The sequence below is a fragment of the Staurois parvus genome, unplaced genomic scaffold (genome assembly GCF_062004578.1).
Source record: "Staurois parvus isolate SC_StPar_1 unplaced genomic scaffold, SC_StPar_1.0 ptg000415l, whole genome shotgun sequence".
In the NCBI taxonomy this organism is placed as follows: Eukaryota; Metazoa; Chordata; class Amphibia; order Anura; family Ranidae; genus Staurois; species Staurois parvus.
The window spans coordinates 1,052,150-1,075,403 of NW_028318211.1; the positions used below are offsets into that span (position 1 = coordinate 1,052,150).

The following is a 23,254-nucleotide window of genomic DNA, read 5'->3' on the forward strand; positions in this document are numbered from 1 at the left end:
CATATTTTTGACTACAGACTTACACTGGTCCTGTTCCTTTACTGAAAGACGTATTTGTCTTTGGTAGCCAGTTTTAGTATTTTTTTGGACCATCTTCCTAAAATCCACTTGCAGAGACACACCTACAGCGGGCGAGAATGTTAAGGTTTGTTTTCCAGCGCTAAGGAAGAAAAGAAACAGATGTAAAGTATATGTGAACCGTACCTTGCAAAACAACCAATTCAGTTTAAAGCAGAAATGAAAGGCAAAACATGTGTGTGTGCGATATATTTATATAAGCAAACACACACACTCTTTTGTTTTTTTATTTTTAACAAGTGATCACATAATCTCTGTTCTCAGTTGCATAAGAGGCTTCCCAATGAATGGCGGTGTCTGGGGCATCTCAGAACAAATCCGACCATTGGAGGACAGACAGGCTGTGCTTTTAGCACAGCCAGAAAACTGACCATGCTGGGATGGATATGCTTTCATGTGTGGTCAGTGTGTAATAAGAGAGCAGGGGAACTGACAGGATTACCAGTTATTTCACATAAAGGAAGCAATACAAATAAAACGGAATACTTTGTAAGACATGGAACAACAGACACATCAGGAATATGAAATGTTGGGGTACCATTCTTTAAGAAATTACAAAAAAAAAAAAAAAAAAAAAAATGAAAAAAAGGTACTCTTTTACACTTTAAAGTTTATGTAAACCCAAACAATAAACGTCTACTTTTATTCTCTTTTAGTTTGTGGAATAAACCATTAAGGGCCAGTTCACACCAAAGTCTGGATATGTTTCTGCATGTACGTTTTTGATTCTTTCCAGCGAGTTTCTGATGTGTTCCAGTGCCTTTTTTTCACTCTTTTTTATCGTCATCTTAAAATGGGACATGTGCGTTCCGGTGCATTTTTCATGTGTTCCACTACAGTTCTGTGCAGAAAAAATGCTGCACATTCTACTTTTTCTGCACTGGAACTGACTGCACAGGTGTAAACTGTACCATTGGAACCTATATAACCTACTTTCCTTGCATTTTTGATGCAGAAAAAAAAAACCCCACAATGGACTACATCTGTTGTGAACAGGCCCTAAAACAGGATTTTTGTACGTACCATAAAAGCTTTTCTTGGAATTCATTTATGGATGCAGGATTTCAGGTACAAATTTGGTTAATTTGCCACCACCAGGAGGACTGAATATTAGCAAACAGAAAAATTGTAAGACTGCACTTATAACCCCCTCCTCTACCCAGAATGCCGCAGTTTTGTGGTAAAGCAATACCAAAGCAAGAACAGAAACACAGAGGGGTGTGACCTGCATCCCTCAATGGACTGATTCTAGGTACACAAATTCTATTTTCTTTTGTTCGATGAAGGACACAGAAATTCAGATGTCCAAAAGTGATCCAATTAAATGGGAAAGGAGGGGGGGGGGGGTGCAACACAGCAAAAGAAACCCAACCAGCCTCTATAAGAGGAATAGAAACCCTCTTCAGCTCAAGAATCACACCCAAACCTGAATAGATGACAGGGAATCTGCCAGGTAGGGATGGAGAGTCAACCTGATGCTTCAGAGCAGGATAAAGAAGAATACCAACAAAGGGAAATGACTGGATGTGGAAAGGAAACACCAAACTGGAATCTGGCAAGAGGCTAAACAACCAAAACCCACCAAATTCCCAAAATGGGAAGAGAAAGCCCTAACGAGATGTGGTCAACAGTGAAAAAACTCTGGGAACAACCCCTAGAAGAACAGATCCCAAGCAAGAACTAAGGACAAGGAATATGCATAGTCCAGGCAAAAAGACCAGCAGGTCTGTATGGAAAGGCCCAGGTCCTTACGCTTCAATTTCTTAGACTCAAGAGAAAAAAAAAAAAAAAAAAAAAACACCAAACACTCTGTGCCTAGCTAGGCAACCAAACCTTAAAGCGAGACATTAGCCCAGAAAGATCAAAAAAAAGGTAATAGTTTGCACCAGGAGACACAAGGATAGGCAAGAGAATAAGAAAAAAAAAACTTTAGTGCCAGCCCCTTGAGATAGGAACCACCAGCAGGAACTCACGATGAAGGACAACATCATTGGTAACCCTCCTAGGTGCACCTGGAGCTTAATAGACACATGTTGTGGAACCTGCCTAACCCAGACCCTAGTCGTGGGCCTTAAAAACTTCTAATCCTTCCAAGTCCCACAAGCCATCATCAGCGAAAAGAAAAGTATACTAAGTAGAAGAAGGAAGACCCTTCACCTGAAGAGCTCTAGACATGAACTCATCTGAAGGATGGCTGTGGGTCAGCCAGAGATGGTGAATCTGATTCCAGATGGCCAGGTCCTGCAAAGTGCTCTGGACACACTTTACCCACAGCAGCGGGTATTTGCAGCAAGGAACTTGAGCATTCCCCCTGCTGAAAATCCAATGAGGCACAGGGCCTTTCATCTTGCTGTGTAACATCAGAAGTGCACCCAGGCATGCAAATTTCTCCTCCCAGTGTGGAAACTATAGGTTGAGGAAAGCCAATTTCCCAGATGTTGTCCTTAGGTAAGACAATACTAGCAAGGCTAATGCTCCAGTGCAGGGGTCAGATCACTCTTGCTGCTACAGGGATGACTCCCATTCCTTCCTAGAGATGAAGGCACTGCAACATCTAGATGGTGTAAAAATATAGTCCAAACCCCTGACGAGGAAGGAACTATCTCTTCCAAGGAAACAGATGGCAGCCCTGAGGATGAAGGTGCTCCCATGAGAGGAATCCCCCTGAAACGGGTTGTAACCTGTACGGGGCCCCTGAAAAGGATGAAGGAAGGGTAACCCCAGGGACTACCAGATCGATACAGACAAGCCTACAGGTCTAATCAGAGCCCAAACTCATGACAACCAAGAAAGGCACTATTTAGTTCAAGAGAAAGCAGGGGAGGGGGGAGTCTGTCCTAAGGGAGGATTCCCCAGACACCTTATTTGCTGACAAGAGAAAGAAGAAGAAAAAAAAAAAAAAAAGGGAAAAACTCCCTAACTGAAGCCAGCGAAACTACGAGCATACCTTTTTAATGAGGGCTGAGCAGAGCAGCCTCCCTCATCAGAGCCAGTTGGCTGTTAAAACTAGAATCTGGTGAAGCCTGTACAAGACAGATCTTGCATGAGTGAGGTCTTTCAGGATGGTGCTTATTGCAAGGCTCTAGAAAGCAGACTCTCTTCACAGGAGGTTGAGTGACCCACAGTGTGGATGTCAGGAAGGTCTTTAGAATTAACATTATGGCAAATGCTGTGAGAAGCAGTAGGAATTCTCAAGTGATTTTGAGGATTCAAGACCTTATCTAGAAGACAGGCAGAGTTGGTCCCAGTAAAATCCCTCTGGAGAGAAAGGACACAGAGGAATACCATGTACCACAAGGGCCTTTTAATGAACCAAGGACATGGGAATCCCACAAGGAGAGGAGTGCAGACCCTGATGGGGGAAGGCTCTAGAGTTAACATACTAGTGTGCAAAAGAGAGGGGACTGGGAAACGTAGATCATTCTGCACCAGTAGTGATCAACTTTCTTGATATGGAAGGGGGGGGGGGGGGGGTTCTCCAGTACAGCCCCTGTCATCATCAAAGGGCTGCACATAAAATTCAGTACATATTCATTATCTGAGACCGCAAACAGAGTATAGTCAGCGACTGCAGACATGGTAGAGTTACATACACTAGATTGCCAGAAAAGTATTGTGACGCCTGCCTTTACACCCACATGAACTGTAATGGCATCCCAGTCTTAGTCCACAGGGTTCAATATTGAGTTGGCCTACCCTTTAAAGCTATAACTGCTTCAATTCTTCTGGGAAGGCTGTCCACAAGGTTTAGGAGTGTGTCTATGGGAATGTTTGACCATTCTTCCAGAAGATCATTTGTGAGGTCAGGCACTGATGTCAGACGAGAAGGCCTGGCTCACAATCTCTACTCTAATTCATCCCAAAGGTGTTCTATTGGGTTGACGTCAGGCCAGTCAATTTCCTCCACCCCAAACTCACTAATCCATGTCTTTATGGATCTTGCTTTGTGCACTGGTGATGTTGGAACAGGAAGGGGCCATCCCCAAACTGTTCCCACAAAGTTGAGAGCATGAAATTGCCCAAAATGTATTGGTATACTGATGCCTTAAGAGTTCTCTTCACTGGAACTAAAGGGCCAAGCCTAACCCCTGAAAAACAACCCCACACCATAATCCCCCCTCCACCAAACTTTACACCTGGCGCAATGCAGTCAGGCAAGTACCGTTCTCCTGGCAACCGCCAAACCCAGACACGTCCATTGGATTGGCAGAGAAGCGTGATTCGTCACTACAGAGAACGTCTCCACGGTGGAGGCGTGCTTTACACCACTGTATCCTATGCTTTGCATTGCACTTGGTGATGTAAGGCTTGGATGCAGCTGCTTAGCCATGGAAACCCATTCCATGAAGCTCTCTACGCACTGTTGTTCTAATCTGAAGACCACATGATGTTTGGAGGTCTTTAGCTATTGACTCTGCAGACAGTTGGTCGACTTCTGTGCACTGTGCTCTTCAGCATGAGCTGACCCCCCTCTGCCATTTTACTTGGCCTACCACTTCGTGGCTGAGTTGCTGTTGTTCACAGTTGCTTCCACTTTGTTATAATACTATTAACAGTTGACCATGGAATATTTAGTAACAAGGAAATTTCACGGATGGACTTAATGCACAGGTGGCACCCTATCACGGTATAACACTTGAATTTACTGAGCTCCTGAGAGCTTCCCATTCTTTCACAAATGTTTGTAGAAGCAGTCTGCATTCCTAGGTGCTTGATTTGATACAACTGTGGCCATGGAGGTGATTGGAACACCTGAATCCAATGATTTGGAAGGGAGTCACAATACTTTTGGCAATATAATGTATTTACATAGTTGGGAAGGTTGAATCAAGACACCAGACCATTCAGTTTAACCATTGTGAAGGATGGCCAGAGACTCCGGACACGATACAAAAAGATGGCCAGAGACTCCGGACACGATACAAAAAGATGGCCAGAGACTCCGGACACGATACAAAAAGATGGCCAGAGACTCCGGACACGATACAAAAAGATGGCCAGAGACTCCGGACACGATACAAAAAGATGGCCAGAGACTCCGGACACGATACAAAAAGATGGCCAGAGACTCCGGACACGATACAAAAAGATGGCCAGAGACTCCGGACACGATACAAAAAGATGGCCAGAGACTCCGGACACGATACAAAAAGATGGCCAGAGACTCCGGACACGATACAAAAAGATGGCCAGAGACTCCGGACACGATACAAAAAGATGGCCAGAGACTCCAGACACGATACAAAAAGATGGCCAGAGACTCCAGACACGATACAAAAAGATGGCCAGAGACTCCAGACACGATACAAAAAGATGGCCAGAGACTCCAGACACGATACAAAAAGATGGCCAGAGACTCCAGACACGATACAAAAAGATGGCCAGAGACTCCAGACACGATACAAAAAGATGGCCAGAGACTCCAGACACGATACAAAAAGATGGCCAGAGACTCCAGACACGATACAAAAAGATGGACAGAGACTCAGAACATGATCTAGGTGATGAAGACTGGGGATATGCTTCAGGAGACATACTACTATAGGTCATAAACTGGAGACATGTAAAGCTGCTAGAGTTCACTACTATAACAGGGCAGTAGTGAAACACAGAACCCCTAGGGCTGAAAAAAAAAAAGTGCCAAAAGGGCTGCAAGTTGAGCACCAGGATTCTGCACCATAGTGCCGGTGATACAGCAAGGTGTAACTGCAGGGGGGCACCAGAGGCAGGGAATTAGGCTGCAGGCCTATAGGAACACAGTCAGTGCTAAAGAGACATAACTATCTCGGAACCCACCAGAATGCATAACCAACCGTCCACTTGTAGAAATGGGGGCACACCTTCATGTCGAAGGCTGTTCAGGGGGTCTAGCTGACCTCTGACATCAAATCCCATGCACTGAGCCAGGCTCTAGGGTCCTGGTTAGCACCTACTGCAGAAGTAAATGAAAGGGAAAGGTGGGATTCAGCTGACCTCTAAAATTGAACTCTGGGATAAGCAAATATTCTATACATACAAGATGTGTATTTTTACTTAAATCTTGATGTGCTTTTGTGTATTTCTTCCAGATCTGTGCAGTAAGTCAGCATGAAATTTTGCCTCTGTACAAAAGCTGCCTGTAACAAAGAATGGTCACTACTGTTCTTGCACCTTGAGCAATCTATTTAAATCCTTTGTGGCTTTAAAGGAATATAATCAAGTGAAATTTTATATGCCCAGAGTTCAACTTTAAATCTGCCCTTTAAAAGAATATGATGTTGCCTACAGCAGTCGTAGATAACAGTTATGAAAGAAGTCTGGCACCTTACCCGAATGCTTGGTCAATTTGTCTGTCGAGCTCAGCAGTATAAGCCATCCACATGTCTCCATCATTCAACCATTCCCAGCGGGTCACTAGCTCGGACTTTACAGAAGATTTTCCTGTGGCTTTTCCAGATTCAGGAAGTGCAGCACTCTCATCTTCAAGTTCAGTTTTTATAACAACTTCTGGCTCAGGATCTGCTACAGCTTTCCTCTTCTGGGACACTGCTACAAGGAAGTATAGATTTTATTATTTTTTAATACAGTAGAAAGTGCTGTATGCTACATTGTGACTCACAACTTACCAGAAATTAATTCAACAAGCATCCATGACAAGTAACAGAAATGACTTAGGCCTCTTTCAGATGGGGCGGACCCGTCAGCGGATCTGTTTGCTCGGGGGGGGGGAATCTCTCTGCTGATCAAGCGATAACAGGTCTGTGTCCGCTCCTTCGCTGCAAAGCAGACACAAACAAAGCCTGCTGTTTCCTATGGGGCGGCTGGATGGAAATGGACTGCCTGTCCATTTCCACCCGCCTGTCATCTGATCCGATGGACGGATGGGGAACAGATCCCCTCAGTCCGTTTTTTGCGCACAGGATCAGATTGGATGCTGGCAAGTATCAGCGAATACTTGGCCACTGACACCCGTTGGTCCATAGAGATCTATGGATGGTTAAGTTTAGGTGAGGTTAAACCTCCCTCTCCTGAATGTGGAAGATTCGCAGGGTAGGAATGGTTTGACAGCCGGCCGTGAGAAAATGCATTTACACGTTTTTTGCAAGGCCAAGGTAGGCTAGTGTAGTGTTTCTCAATCTTTTTTCAGCCAAGGCACCCTTTAATATTTTACATAATTTTGAGGCACTCATTACAAAATGTAAAAAACTATTTAGTTTTACAGAATGCAGCAACATCTGCACATGTGGGACACCCCACGTCAGAGGTGATTTACTCTTCCAAAGCAAATACACTTTTGCACACTGGTACTGACTAGTATTCCAATGTTTCTCTTCTCCCTCAGTTTCTTTCTCTCACTCTGCTAATGTAAACCCAGTGCTGATGGAGAGGGGCAAGGGAGGGGAAAGCAAGGATGCTGTGCAGGGACCCATCAGAGGAGGCTAGAAAGTTGTAATGATGCACAATGAAAACCAGTGGCTTTGTGTAACTAAAAGGCAGGCTTGATCCACCTACTGGCTTGTATACAATTTTTGGGCAATTTTTAGGCATTTTGCCAAGGCACCCCTGTAGAAACCTGAAGGCACCCTGGTTCAAAAGGCTAGGCAAATGTACATGTATCATTAAGCACGAGATTGGTATACTGTAAATACTGAAGATCATAAATACAAATATAGTCTGCCAGCAATTTAACCGCTTGCCGACCGCCTACCCACAATATACTGTGGACGGGCAGCAGCTACAGGCAAAGCGACATATGGGTAGGTTGTTCTGGCTGTACTAACACAGTGGGGCGCTCCCCACCCGCGACTGCTGTGTCCAAGAGACACAGCGGAATGAAGATCCCGGTGAATGGGACCCGGTGATCATGTGATCACAATGTTAAAGCCATTATGAATCAATCTGACTCATAACAGCTCTGCTTCTCTTCCTGGTGAGTAGTGATTGACTCACAGCTCTCACATGATACATGGGGCCAATCACAGCACCCTGTACCATGTGAGCAGCTCTAGCCAATCACAGATCACCATTACATTGAACTGTCATGAACTTAACTCATTAATGACAGTTTAAAGCAAGCTTTGCATTGCAGAACAATGATCTTCATTGCTCATGCAATGCAAAGTGTGTAAAAAAAAAAAAAAAAAGTATCTATATCTATCTATCTCCCTGATCACCCCCTACCAGAGTAGTACAATGTTACTATGGTACCACTTTAATAAAAGCAGTAAAAAAAATAAAACAATAAATACTGTATCAAGAATGTTTTTTTTTTTAACCACTTGCCGACCGCCTGCCAGCATTGTGAGGGCAAGCAGCGGCTCTGGGAAAGGCAACGTAACCTTACATTGCTTTCTATTTCAGACTGTGAACCAGGGTGGATAAAAATCAATGATTTTTTAAAAAAAAATCAAAAAAATCTGATTTTATTTAAATCTGATTTTTTTTTAAATAACATGCTTTTTGAGGAAAATATATTACCATCCAAAGGTTATTCCATCATGAAATAAAGATTAGTTTTTTAATTATGTAGAATAAGGCTGTATATGTTTATTTTTTTTGGTAAATAAATTCCATGAATCCATTCACAATGTCATCCTCTTCCAGAGGTTTCTGTAAGATTATTGGGCAGTTTCTCTGCCTACAAGATATTATCACAGATGCTCGGTTTACTTTTGCAGTTCTCAAAACTGAATTTGACTCAGCGGAGATCACATGCCTCTTCACAGCGAAAATGTTATAACATGAACAGAGTTAAGAAAAAGACCTTAATCCTAACTTCTACAAACCTATGAATACAGAATCAACCCCTTCAGTGCGAAGTTTCAAGACGTTCAGTGAATAGAATAGAAACAATATTTTTCTGATTGTTTGGAGTGGAATAGATCTGCACAAGAAGAAAGTGAAACTAAGTGTGAGGAGGAAGGGGCTGACAGTCTAAGTTTCTTAAAATATATATATTTTGTTTAGCCAAATTAGTTAACAAACATGGATGTTTAAGCAAATAACATATGCTGGAATGTTATTGTTTCAGTTGAATATATCTATTTAAATGGTTATTATTAAGGTAATGATAATTTTTCTCCTTCCTAAGTACAACAGAAAAGTTGTCCAAATATTATTATTATTATACAGTATTTATAAAGCGCCAATAGTTCGCTCAGCGCTGTACATTACAAAGGGGGACAGAACATGTGACAGAACAATACCAATACAATGTGATACACGAGGGGTTCGAGGGCCCTGCTCTTTCGAGCTTACAATCTAGGAGGGAGGGGATGGTGGCACAGGAGGAGATAGCTGTGGTGGATGGAGTGGTAGGAAGAGTGGAGGAGGTCGGCAAATTAGCAGGGGGTGGGGTAGGCTTCCCTGAAGAGATGGGTTTTCAGGGTGCGAGGTTGGAGTCCAGAATGACACCCAGTACTCTGGCCTGCAGGGCGGGTTTGATGGTAGCGTTGTTGGATGTGACGGAGAAATCAATGGGGGGTGGTGTCCGGGCTGGGGGGAAGACAAGAAACTCGGTTTTGGAGAGGTTCAATTTAAGGAAGTGGAGCGACATCCAGTCTGATATGTCGCTCAGTAGGTGTGTGATTCGGGCTGAGACCAAGGGGGTGAGGTGGGGGGTTGAGAGATAGATTTGTGTGTCGTCGGCATAGAGGTGGTAGTTGAAGCCGTGAGAGTGTATGAGTTGGCCAAGGGAGGAGGTATAGATGGAGAAGAGAAGGGCCCAAGGACAGAGCCTTGAGGGACCCCAACAGAGAGGGGGAGTGAGGGGGAGGTGGTAGCATTATAGGTAACGCTGAAGGAGCGTTGTGACAGGTAGGATGAGAGCCAGGAGAGAGCAGAATCTCTGAGGCCGAGGGAGTGTAGTATTTTTGAGGAGGAGGGGGTGGTCGACTGTGTCGAAGGCCGCAGAGAGGTCAAGGAGTAGGAGCACTGAATAGTGGCCATTAGCTTTGGAGGTTAGCAGGTCGTTGGAGAGTTTGAGTAAGGCAGTTTCGGTGGAGTGTAGGGGACGGAAGCCGGACTGTAGGGGATCGAGGAGGTTGTTGTCGTTGAGGTGAGAGCATAGGCGGGTGTAGACTAGGCGCTCGAGGAGTTTAGATGTAAATGGGAGCAGGGAGATGGGTCTGAGGTTGTTCGGGTCATTGGGGTCCAGGGAGGGCTTTTTAAGTATGGGGGTGATGTGTGCATGTTTCAGAGGGGAAGGGAAAGTGCCTGAGGAGAGGGAGAGATTGAAGATGTGGGTGAGGGAGCGTAGGATGGAGGAGGAGGAAGGTCGTAGGAGTTGTGAGGGGATAGGGTCGAGGGGGCAGGTGGTGAGGCGGGCATCAGAGAGGATCTTGGAGACTTCCTCGATGGTAGTAAGGTCAAAGGTGCGGAGTGTGGGGGGAGCTTCAGTATGAGGAATGTAGGGTGGGGTGGAAGAGGAGGTCAGAGCAGTGGTGGGGCCGTGGGAGAGGGGTGATGAGGGGGTAGCTGAGTGAGGGTGAAGGGGGTTGGAGAGAGTTTGAGCAGCGACGAAGTCCCTGCGGGTTATGTCGAGGGGGAGGGGGGATAAGGGAGTAGCTGTGTGAGAGGGGACGGTTTGAGAGGGTGTGTGAGTTGCGGCAATGTCCTTGCGAATTGTGTCAATCTTGTTTTTGAAGTGATTGGCAATCTCAAGGGCAGTGAGTGAGGTGCTGGGTGGAGGTGGGGGTGGCGAGAGTAGAGAGTTGAAGGTAGAGAAGAGTCGGCAAGGATTGGAGGAGAGGGCCTTGATGAGGGTCAAGAAGTAGGCCTGTTTGGCAGCATGGAGGGAGGAGGTGTAGGTGTGGAAGGCAGATTTGTAGCGGGTGAAGGCTTGTTGGGATTTGTTTTTGCGCCATAGTCGCTCCAGGGCACGACTTTGTCGTTTGAGGGTTTTGGTGTGATCAGTCTGCCAGGGCTGGAGCGGTCGGGGTCTGATGTTGCGTGTGGTTAAAGGCGCTAGTGAGTCAAGGGCTGTTGAGAGCGCATTGTTGTAGGGCGGTCAAAGCCAAGTCAGGGCAGGACAGGGGGAGGATGCGGTCGTGGAGTTGATCAGCTGCAGAGTGGAGGGAGGCAGGGTTAAGGTTGTGGAGGTTACGGCTGGTAGTAGTGTGACATTTGGAGGGGTAGGCGTTGGAGGACGAGGAGATAGAGAAGGTGATCAGGTTGTGGTCAGAGAGAGGGAAGGGGGTGTTAGTGAGGTTGTGGGGAGCGCAGCGGTTGGAGAAGACAAGGTCCAGGATATTTCCGTCGGAGTGGGTGGTGGATTGTATGCACTGTGCAAGTGCAAAGGAGGAGGTTAGGTGGAGGAGACGGGCTGTGTCTGGGTTGTCGAGGTTGACAGGGATGTTGAAATCCCCAAGGATGATGGTGGGTAGCTCAGAGGAGAGGAAGAAGGGTAGCCAGGAGGAGAAGTCATCCAGGAAGCGGGGTATGGATCCAGGAGGCCGGTATATCACAGCAATATGAATGATTAACCTATTAAACTGGGGATAAAAAAACGAATATGAAAAGTTGTTATTCTAAAAATCTTCATCTACTTGCATATTAAAGTTATACCAGCAAGAATTAGTCTTTATGTAGAAAACTAGGATTTAAATCAAGCCTTACTGACTAGCGATTTAAATCAAATCCACCCTGCTGTGAACACGCCTGCACCCCCCCGCTGCCCCTTAGTCGGTCCAGGGAGAGAAGAGAGAACACCGCACTATGAGTAAAATCACTACATTTTACACGCATAAGTTAGATTAGCACATTTAACTCTTTGATTGCCCTTATTAACCCCTTGATCACCCCGTCACCCAGCCAGTGCCATTAGTACAGTGTCAGTAAATAGAATTTTTCACTAATCATTGTATTACTGCCACTAGCAACATCAGATAACATCAGGGTCTGTAAGCTCCCCTCCCAGCCAGGGTCAGCTAGGGGGAATATGGGGATAGATTGCCCGAACACTATTGTACTCCCGCTGTAGATCGCTGACCACCGCCATTACTAGTATAGTATTTGTACGGATCAATATATTTATCACAAACAAAATTATACTAGTGCCTACTGTGTATAGTGTCCTCAAAAACACAGTGTTAGCAGGATCAGCCCCATTCCCTGCCAGCACTATCATTTAGCCCCTCCGATGTTTTACAAAAAAGAACGAATTGTGGTCATATTGGTCCACAGACCCGATTCATCATAGGCCCATGTTCTCTGCTGTTACATATATGCCCAACAAGGACCAGCAACGTACTGGTAAATTGCTGTACTTTGAGCGGTTATACCAGGATGATGCCTGCAGCTGGTATAATTTTTTTCAGCTGGTGTTCGAATTTCATGTAAAAGCAATCCCTGCGGCTAATTAGCTGCTGGATCATTTTTACAAGCAGCGGAAAGGGATGTCCTCCCTCTCCCATGGCTTTCTTGGGCTCTCCCACCCACAGGGTAATCTGAAAATACAGTTGGAAGTTCCGCCACCTGTCCATAGAGCTAATCAGAGACTGGAATGCCTCCAGTCATCTCTATGATCTAAAAGAATGGAAGGCACGAGCAGTTCATCATTTCTGTTCTGCTGGATATTAACAGTGCCATTTTTAAATTGGGAAAGCATCTGATCACACCGATGTTGGTGTGATCAGATGCTTTAAGGACAGAGGAGAAATCTAGAGTCTAATAGACCTCAGATTTCTCAGAAAAGAGTACCTGTCATTGCCTATTGCTATCACAGGGGATAAAAAAAAAAAGGGACTGTGTAAAGACAAAAAACAAACAAAAAAAAAAAAAAAAAAAATCGCCCCCGCCCCGTGCTCATGCGCAAATGCGAACCCAAGCATCGGTTGTGTGTCGGTATGTAAACAAAGATTAAACCACACATGTGAAATATCACCACGAACGTCAGATCGAGGGCAGTATCTAGCACTAGACCTCCTGTGTAAATATAAAGTGGTGACCTGTAAAGGCTTTTAAAGTGTCACCTATCGATATTAAAAATTTACGTAGTTTGTCTCCGTTGCACTGGCATGTGCAATTTTAAAGCATATCATGTTTGGCATCTATGTATTTGGTGTAACATCATATTTTAGATTTTGGCAATATATTGTGTTTTTGTGCATCAAGATTTGAAAAGTGTACCTGTTGGAGAAAAAAAAAAAAAAAGGATTACAACAGGTGTATTTTAAGAAAAAAATTAGGTTTGAAAAATGCCGCGCAAATACTGTGTGACAGAAAACATTGCAACACCCACCATTGTATTCCCTAGGGCCATTGCTTTACAAAAAAAAAAAATTATATATATATATATATATATACATACATATATATATATATACATATGTATATATATATATATATATATATATATATATATATATATATATATAACGTTTGGGGGTTCAAAGTAATTTTCTAGCAAAAAAAAAAGGTTTTTCATGTAAACAAAGTGTCAGGCTTGTTCTTCAAGTGGTAACAAAAATGGGTGGTGTGTAGCAGAAGCTTCTAATATTGGCCCTGAAATGCCAGGATAGTAGAACCCCCCCCCCCCCCCAAATAATCCCTCTTTAGAAAGTAGACACCCCAAGGTATTTGCTAAGGGGCATGGTGAGTATTTTGCAAATCTGATTTGTTGCCACAAGTTTTTGGAAAATGAAGAAAGAAATCAAAAATGTATTTTTTTCTTTTCAAAACCCTGAAGCAAAAATGATATCTGCAAAACACTCACTATGCCTCTTACCAAATTCCTTGGGGTGTCTACTTACCAAAAAGGGGAGTTTGTACTCTCCCGGCATTTTACGTCCTCCAAAACTGTTATAGGTAGTGAGGAAGTGATATGAGGAAATATGCCCTTTGAAAGCCTGAAAGCGGTCATTGGATTTTGGGGGACTGTATGTGGATAGGCTGCCAAAAAGTCTCTCACATGAAAATTTACATTTTTCAGGAATTTGTAGCAAAAATAAATACAATCTTCCATGGACTTCAGGATTGCGCAGCAAACAGTGAAGAGTTCAGAAGTGAGTTGCGCACAGAGTGCCGCGATCAGGAGTGAGTTGTGTACAGAGTTCAGGAGTGAGTTGCGTACAGAGTTCAGAAGTGAGAGTGCAGGTTTAAGAGTGAGTTGCGTACAGAGTGCAGGGCTCAGGAATGCATATCTCACAGGCTAGTTTACAACAACCCCCCCTTCTAGTACAGAGCCCTCCTCCTACCCCCAAATCCTCTCTCCCCCACCTACAGAGTATCAGAGAGAGGGGCTGCTGCAGAGAGGAGTTCAATGTTAAGTGGGGAGAGGGGGCATTAGTGCTAAGAGGGGAATAGGGGATGACAATGGTGCTAAGATAATGAGGCATTAGTGCTAAATGGGGGATTAATGTGGTAATTTGGGGAGTGGGAAAAGAGGGGGGACATTGGGGATAAGTGGGGGGGGGAATTAGGGATAAGTGGGAGAAGACGGGGGACATTAGGAATGTGAGAGAAGAGGGGGACATAAGATAAGTGGGGGACATAAGTGATACGTGGGAGAACAGGAGGGGACATTAGGGATAAGTATAGGGAGAGGAAGAAAATTGGAGATAAGTGGGGGAGAGAGACATTTGGGATAAGTGGTTGGAGAGGGGGACATTGGGATAAGTGGCTGGGGGACAAAACTGGGGTTTAGTTGAGGGAGAGGACGAACACTGGAGATAAGTGGGGGGAGAGGGGGACATTTGGGATAAGTGGGGGGGGGGGACATTTGGGATAAGTGGGGGGGGGGGGACATTTGGGATAAGTGGGGGGAAAGGGGGGATATTGGGCATTAGTGGAGGGAAAGGAGGAACATTGAAGATTAGTGCCAGGGAGAGGGGGGAGGGACACTGGGGATTAGTGGCGGGGAGAGGGGGGCACTGGGGATTAGTGGGGGGAGAGGGGGGTGGACACTGGGGATTAGTGGGGTGGGGGTGATGCTGTGTGAGTGTAGTGTGCCCTATGTGACTGTACTGCACACGCTGAGTGTCACATACCACAGTGCACTTGGTCAGGAAGATTCCAGATGTCCATTACAGGTGGGGTACAGCAGCACACCCACTCCTAGAACAGCAGAGCTCTGAGCAGTATGCTGCAGGGACGGGAGGCAGCTCAGTGTCCTGGGACTGACAGCCAATAGGAAGTTAGGACAGTATGTATGGACGTCTTGTAGAAAGAGAAGCAAAACTCACAGTGCTGGCTTTGCATTGCAGAGGATTATTAGCTGCAGTAAAGTGCAGGGCTAGGGCAGGTTGTAATACAATACATTAGGAGATAACAAGGAATGTTTCTAGGAGATAGGAGTCTGTATATACTGTGTGCTCACTGATGAAAACTTCCCGACCCTCTCCTCTGCCATGTGCAGAGCAGTGAGGGTTTTGTGGTGCCGGACTAGAAGCCAGGCTTCTCTGCCTTCAGCTTTTGTCAGCGTTGAGTAATCTGCAGCAGGGCTAAATGTAGATCAAAACTTCTTGCCCGTTGCCCAAAACTGCATGTTCTGGGCGTTAGGAATTAAACATCCCTGAACCCCCCCTCCACACCACACCCCCTCCCCAAAGTAGTGTTCTCAGCCCTCCTTCACATTAGTCTCCTCATACCCCCTTCACATCACTCCTTGCCCTTCCACCCTTCACAACAGTGTCCACAGCCCCCTTCTAGCTCCCGTCACTCTCCTACCATACACAGATGCATATGGTGGAAGACAGGAGGCACAGCAGGTCAGGGGCAACAGAACTTTTAATGTTAACAAGCTGGCGATCACCCTGCATCCTAGCAACCAATCACTTGCTTGTTAACCACTTGTCTACCAAGGTACCTTTATAAATGGCATGGTAGATAAGTGGTTAAATCAGTACCGGTTTTAAGAGCTGGTGAAGGGCTTTTCCAACACAGTTTACCTGGTGAAAGAAGGAGGAACATGGAGAACATCCATTCCCCAATCCCTCCTGCGACTAACAAACCCGGAAGTGTCATGTATTATGCCACTTCTGCGGTCACCGCTATCATTCCTCGGCTACAGTGACCGAAGATGCAGCTTTTCAAATACAATCTGTGTTTGAATAGCTGCATTGGTGGGCAGGGGAGACATTAGGTCTAATAGAGATATCGGTTACCAGTTAGTGATGCCTGGTATAGTGTATGGCGAGCCTTATAGCGGCCATGACTGGAACACTTTTAAATGCGATCATATTGCTGATAGATTTACTATCCGATCAGAATAGCATACGCCTAATAATTATATACTTTCCTACGATCATTTTGTTTTCTAGCAAAACCAATCATGGTGACTTAGATCGGGGTCTCCAAACTTTTTAAAGGGCCAGTTTACTGTCTTTCAGACTTTAGTGGGCCGGATTGTGCCAGTGGGGCTAGAAAATGTCCCACACCCAGCATCAGTGAGAATAAAACATGCCCTCAGGGTTGGTGGTCAGTAGGAGGAGTAGAGCACATCATTGGTATTAGTGGATGGAATAGTACTCCATCATTGGTATTAGTGGAAGGAATAGTGCACCATTGTTGGCTGGTCTGTGGGAGGAATACTGCCCCAAGGGCCGGATAAAGAATTTTGAGATCCCCAATTTAGATGAAAGTGGTTCTAAAGGCTGAAGGTTTTTTTACTTTAATGCATTTTTTGCATGCAGCTACCCCCTGCTCTTAGACTTACTTGAGCCCAATGTCAATCCAGAGCTGTGCATGAGAGCAGAGGATCTCTCAGCTCTCTCCCTACTCATTGGATCAGAGCCATCAGTGAGTGCCATTGGCTCCTACTGCTGTCAATCAGAGCCAGTGAGGAGGGAGCACAGAGGTGGCTCAGGAGTGAGCTGCTTGCTCTAGGGGCACATGGCAAAAGGGAGGGGTGAGGAGCACCAGTAAGTATAATACAGTGCATGCACAGAGCAAGTAAGTATAACATGTTTGTCATTTTAAAAAATTGCCTTTAAAATCACTTTAAATTGATCAATTTATCCTATGACCCATAGATACGATCAGATCATCCATTTCTGTGAAGACTTATTCATCAGATCCTTATAAGGGATGATCTCAGAAATGTTCGCTCACCAATCCGAACCTGTCTTTGCTCTCCCCCCCAGGAAGCTGTCAAAGTGGACAGCCAGTCATATGCAGCAGATGTGTAAACCCCACGACCCATGGTCACTTTTCTTAAAGCGGAGCGCCACCTAAAAGGGGAGGTTCCGCTTTAAGGACTGGTCCCCTGCTCCCTGTTAAGGATTGGCAACTTTTGGAAGCGGGTACCCGAAATTGACAGGTACCCACTCCCACTTCCGCTGCAATCTCCTAGGCGATCAGAAGCAGAAGTTGTCCTCCCCCCCTCGTAGTCTTCTGGGACACATGAGAGGTCCCAGAAGACTACAGGACCATTCAGAAAGCGAAGCGCTACTTGTGCATGCGCAGTGAGCACCGGACTATTGAAGCCACAAGCTGTCACAGCCGGAAGCCCACATTGAAGATGCCGGTGCCAGGAACACAGGGCGGCCAGGGAAAAGGGCTGCGGGGGGGGGGGAACACAGCGAGATCAAGAGACAGGTAAGTGTCTGTTTTTTAAAAGCCAGCAGCTACAGTTTTTGTAGCTGCTGACTTATTTTTTTTGTTTTCACTGGAACTCCACTTTAAGTCCTGGTTCACAATGGTGCAATATGCAATTTACAAATCACACCCGAATTTGCATCTTAATGTATTTCTACACTGTGGGGTAGCACAGTGACTAATGGTTAGCACTTCCACCTGGCAGTACTAGGGTCATTGATTTGAATTCCAACCATGGCACCACCTGTCTGGAGTTTGCATGTTCTCCCTGTGCCTGCGTGGGTTTCCTCCCACACGCCAAAGACATGCTGGTATTGGATTCTGTCTAAATTGGCCCTAGTATGTGTATGTATGAATGTAAGTTAGGGACCTTAAATAGTACACCCCTTGAGGGTTAGGGACTGATGTAAATGTACAATATATATGTAAAGCGCTCTGTAAATTGACAGCACTATATAAGTACCTGTAATATTAATAATTTCTATGGCACGGTCTTAATCAGTGCGATTTGAAGTAGTGCGATTTCAAAAACAGCTCCTGCTCTACTTTTTTTTTCTGATTTCATTGTGACTTGCTTTGATTTCTATTAAATGACGTTGCAAGCCTCAGTGAAATCAGAGATAGAAATCGCACTGATCTGCAGCTTTGAAATTGTGCTGCTTCAAGTGAAGTAGTGCTATTTCAAAGTTGCATTCATTGTGAACCAGAGCTAATACACACTGGGGTTTATTTACTAAACCTGGAGAGAGCAAAATCAGGCTCACTTCTGCACAGAAACCAATCAGCTTCCAGGTTTTATTGGCAAAGCTTGGATGACCAAGCTGAGGTTTGAAGCGGATTGGCTACCATGCACAGCTGCACCAGATTCTGAGCTCTCCAGTTTTAGGCTACGTTCACAGTAGCGTTGTGTGCAGGCGGCAGAGAGGTTTGAGAAGCGTTTTTACCGCTTCCCAAACGCCTCTGCCAATTCTGCACATTACAGCACATGGTGCTGTTCTAACGGTCGCGTTGCGTCAAAACGGACGCCTCTGGTCGAGTCAGGAGGCTTTGAAGCCTCCTATTCTCGTCTATGGTGCCGCTCCGCAAACGCCCGGCCGGCGTTTGCGGTGCGGTTGCGGGGCATTTGCGGAGCAGTAACACCACTCAAACTGTATTATAGGCGTTTGTGGGGCATTATTAACGCTCGGTAAATGCCTAGCAACCTCCACTAAACCGCGTATGCGGCGTTTGCGGAGCGTTAAAAAACGCTCCGCAAACGCCGGACCAACGCTTGCCAAGCGCTATAGGGGCGTTTGGCAAGCGTTGGTAAAACAGCCAAGTGTGAACGAGCCCTTAACTCCCCAGTCACATCAAAACCACATTTGAAATCGTGTGACTTACAGTGAAGTTGCACGATTTCAAAATTGGGTGACCTGACGAATTTACTGCGATTTGCAAGACATCTGACACAGATGACTATGCAAATTGCCAAAAAGTAGTGTATGTACTTCTTTAGATATCAGTGCGGCTCCAACCAAGTCAGAACCGCACCGATATGACCGATCTAATAGTGGACAATAGGGTGCGACTTGGCATACGATTTGCAAGTCGCAGGGCATGCAAATCGCACCCGATGTGACCACAATAAGGCCTCGTTCACACCATATGTACAGAAAAACTGAAGGAAACCGGTGAGCAGACATCAGTTATCATGCACACTCCAATGAGTTTTGGGCTCCATGTACACTGCAGCTGATAAACTCACATTTAGGAGCTTTGCTGCGTTTTTTTCAGCAGCCCCTGAAGTCTCCCTAATATTTTCCTATGTGTACACTATGTCGTTTACAGTCGTTATTTTTGAATGCACCAAACTTGCGTTCAGGAGATTTTATCAGCGTTTCAAACGCCAAATGCTTGCAAACGTGGCTAACCACGTTTATAAGCATTTGCGTTTGGAAAATTTTGTTAACTCCATTTCCAGATGCTGTCCAGAGCCTTTTTTTCATCATGAAAAATACATGCAAAGCATTTTCCCGGTACTCAAATGGACCTAATACACCATACTTTGAGGTTTTGCATGAAAGAAAATGTGAGCTGGAACACATCCAAACACCACAAAAAAAGACAGGTCATCTCAACACATACTGCTCTCTCTGCTTCTGCTCTATTTCTCTCAAAATGTCTGAAATAATTCATTTTTTACTGTTTTTCGGGGCATTTGAGAAGATCTCCTGAGGTTATCTTTAAAAAACGATTCTAAACGCAAACGCGGCTAAGCAGATGGTCTTTAACCTGTGTTTTCCAGCAGTTTCCATCATTCAGACATGTCCCATGTATATAGAGCCTTATACACCTTGCAGATTCCTGTGCAGAAAAAAATCTGCGTGTGATCCTAGTGTTATAGTGTGAACAGGGCACATAGAGAACAATTGATTTTGTTTTGCCCTTGCAGAATGCCTGCAGAAAACGTGACCTCTCTGCACCATGGTGTGAAGGATCCCTGATGCTAGATGTGCACAGGACTAGTGGTCAGTTTCACCCCCAGCCTACACTGGTGACCCTAGTAACTCCCCACCGGCCTTCCCACAACATGCAGCTTATACAGATATATAAGGACATATTCTCCCCGGAACAATGTGTGAAATACATTGGACACAGCATCCCTCACCCCTAGACTTGCGCTCCCTGGCAGAGGCTGCACGCCCGGACATGTTTCACCTCTTCCTCACTCTTAGATACCAACACTAAGCGCCTGTTCACATAAAGGCCCGCCACTGGCTGCCTGAGCTGTCACTCATGAGGCGGCTTCTTTACATTGGATGAATGAGAAGCCGCGGCAGAGCACGTGATAGGAGAGTTTCGTAGGTGTTGGGTGATTGGTTATGGTTGTGAAGGCGGGGCGGAGGTTGAGGCATGGTGTCGGCACTTTGTAGGTGAAGCTGCGACAGTGAATGCACCATGTTAGCGGTACGCTTCCGGGTTCAGCAAATCAGGGTGAGTGCTGAGGCTGGCACACAGCGCCTGGGGTCACCTCTCTCTTTCTCTGTGTTGTTGGTAGAATGGCGCTCTCGCGATAAGCAGGCTCCGCACATGGCAGTTGCATTGTTCTGCAGCTTCTTTCCTGTGACTCTTGGGATGGGAAAGGGTTAAGATGGGCTGCTAGTGGCCACGTGACAATGGAGTCCTCTGCAGATACAATCACATCACCTTACTGCTGCAGAAGGTTGTGGAAATTAAAAGAATATTTAAATTACCTTTTTTCCAGTTACTCCTATAATAAACGTTTCTCCACTGCACCTCCCCTCCAATTAAAGTGTAACTCCCTTGCCTCCTCCTCCCATGCTCATCTCCAGGACTTCTCCAGAGCCTCCCCCATCCTCTGGAACTCTCTACCCCAATTTATCAGACTATCGCCTACTCTGCTCACTTTTAGGCGATCTCTGAAAACCTATCTCTTGAGGGAAGCCTATCCTGCCCTCAGCTAATAATGGAATCTTCTACTCTTCCAACCAGTCCATCCCCCACAGTTACTACCTTTTGTACCACTAGCCCCTCCCTCCTAGATTGTAAGCTCCCAGGAGCAGGGCCCTCCTAACCCTTTTCTATTGTCTATCATCATTTTGTAAAGCACTGAGCAAACTGTTGGCGCTATATAAATCCTAACTAAAGGCAGAACCCTTGAGGACATTTCACTTCCTGTCCCATAGCCAAAACAGGATGTAAGAAGAAATCCGTCAGTTGGTGCTCTCTGGTCTGCTCTCCTCCCCCCTACGCTCACTGGAGTGCTGGGCTGTGGAGGGGGCGGGAGCAGCGGGCTCTTAGCGGATTGCTGAGAGACTGCTAGGTGCCAGTCCAGGGATATGGGGTGGATCCTCACTTTAAAGTTGGGATTTTTCCAAAGCCTGGAATGACTAAGCGACATCAGCAGATAGCAGTCTGTTGTCAGCTGAAAATGGGTCACAGGAGTGCAGAAGAAAATGTACAGCCAAACAAGCTTTGGCTGTACTTCTTTAAGGGCAGATTCACACCTGTGCGTTTTTTTTATGCGTTTTGCAGGAATGCAGTGCATGCCATTTATCATGAATTCCTATGGATCACGTTCACATCTATGTGTTTTTTGCGGACACGTTTTTCGAAAGGGTCAGGGACTTCTTTTCCTACAGCAGTTTGCGTTTTAGTCCAATAGACTTCTATGGAACCGCACGCAAAGCACAGCACTTGAATTTCTGTTATCAGTATGATTTGAATAGTAAAATCAGACTGTATATGGAGTAAAGCATGCTTGTTAAACTCACTATGGAACTTGAGGGGTTAATCCTCTGCATTGTGTTTAAAGGGTGTTTGATCCTGTCTTTTCTGATCCTCCCCTTCTTCTACTGTCCTTTAAATATCTCCTGATAGAACAGAGAATTGGGGGCAAGCTGCACATGCTCAGTTTGGTGTGTATTGCTAGAGTTTTTTTTTTTTCTTGGGAGAGTGCATGTGATCAGCACTTTGCGCTTTGAATCTGCCTAGCAGCTAGTTGTCCATAAAAGAAAAATATTGCATAAATACATGCAACAACGCACCGTAAAAGGCACTGCAGAAACAGATCAAACGCAAACTGCATAGGTGTAAAACTAGCCTCAAACACAGCAAACATATTTTCACTGCGAAAAATACAATAAAATGAACTTCAATTCCCACAACCACCATATAATACCCATGGTTTTGGTTAAATTTGAAATATGAGGTTGCGAGGAGTAAATGGATGCCAAACATATCGATCATTAAAGTGTTACTAAACCCAGGACCCTGCATTCACTATATCTGGTCTCCCACAGTACACACAACATGGAAATGTAATTATTTTACTAAAAATAAACTGCTAATTACCCTTTCTCATCAGCAGGTAGAGCAGTCTTGTGACTTCTATCAGTGTCCAGCAGAGCACTGGTTAAAGCTTGTAGGAGGAGTTTTCATTCTCCCCTATGAGGCTGCATGACCTTTGTCCCTCTGTCTGGACAGTGCTAATTGGCCCTGTGCTGATCACATGCACTCTCCCCCCAAAAAAAACATTGCAGCAATACACACCAAACTGAGCATGTGCAGCTTGCCTCCAATTCTCTGTTCTATCAGGAGATATTTAGAGGACAGTAGAAGAAGGTGAGGATCAGAGAAGACAGGATCAAACATTTTTTTTTTACACAATGCGGAGGATTAACCCCTTATGTTTCACAGTGATTTTAACAAGCATGCTTTACTCTACAGTATGATTTCACTGTTTAAATCATACTGATAACAGAAATCAGCCAAATGGCCATGATGAAAACTTTGCATACCCTGGAATGTTTGGCCTTAGTACAGACACACAAGGTGACACCACACACAGGTTAAAAAGGCAATCAAAGGTTAAATTACCACATCTGTGGCTTTTTAAATTGCAATTATTGACTTCGTATAAATAGCCAATGAGTTTTCTAGCTCTCATGTGGATGCAATGAGCAGGCTAGATACTGAGCCATGGGGAGCAGAAAAGAACTGTCATAATACCTGTGTAACAAGATAATCCAATGCCTTGAATATGCCACTCAGTACTGTTCAATCACTCTCATTAAGAAGTGTGAAGTTCTGGGATCTCTTGATACCACGGCAAGATCAGGTAGACCAAGAAAGATTGCAGCCACAACTACTACAAGAATTG

At 45.1% G+C, this 23,254-nt stretch overlaps 2 protein-coding genes across 6 annotated transcripts in view; one reads left to right on the forward strand and one right to left on the reverse strand.

Annotated features, from left to right (window-relative positions):
- The window catches only part of PARP2 (poly(ADP-ribose) polymerase 2), a 79,743-nt gene extending 59,394 nt beyond the window's left edge, over positions 1–20,349 (reverse strand). For 2 of the 5 annotated variants that reach the window (XM_089687023.1, XM_089687021.1), the window contains exons 1-3: positions 20,240–20,349; positions 6,387–6,606; positions 24–160 (exon numbers count right to left, since the gene is read on the reverse strand). In XM_089687023.1, the coding sequence (XP_089543149.1) occupies positions 24–160; positions 6,387–6,606; positions 20,240–20,282 (400 nt within the window). In that variant the 5' untranslated portion in view covers positions 20,283–20,349. Of the gene's footprint in view, positions 1–23; positions 161–6,386; positions 6,607–20,239 lie in introns of those variants that run through there. The other 3 variants (XM_089687025.1, XM_089687024.1, XM_089687022.1) reach the window with 2 other exon arrangements.
- Positions 20,350–20,458: 109 nt separating this feature from the next.
- Positions 20,459–23,254, forward strand: part of METTL17 (methyltransferase like 17) — a 47,225-nt gene continuing 44,429 nt past the window's right edge. Inside the window, exon 1 of the mRNA XM_089687026.1 lies at positions 20,459–20,565. Coding sequence (XP_089543152.1) covers positions 20,530–20,565 — 36 coding nt within the window. The 5' untranslated portion in view covers positions 20,459–20,529. The remainder of the gene's footprint in view (positions 20,566–23,254) is intronic.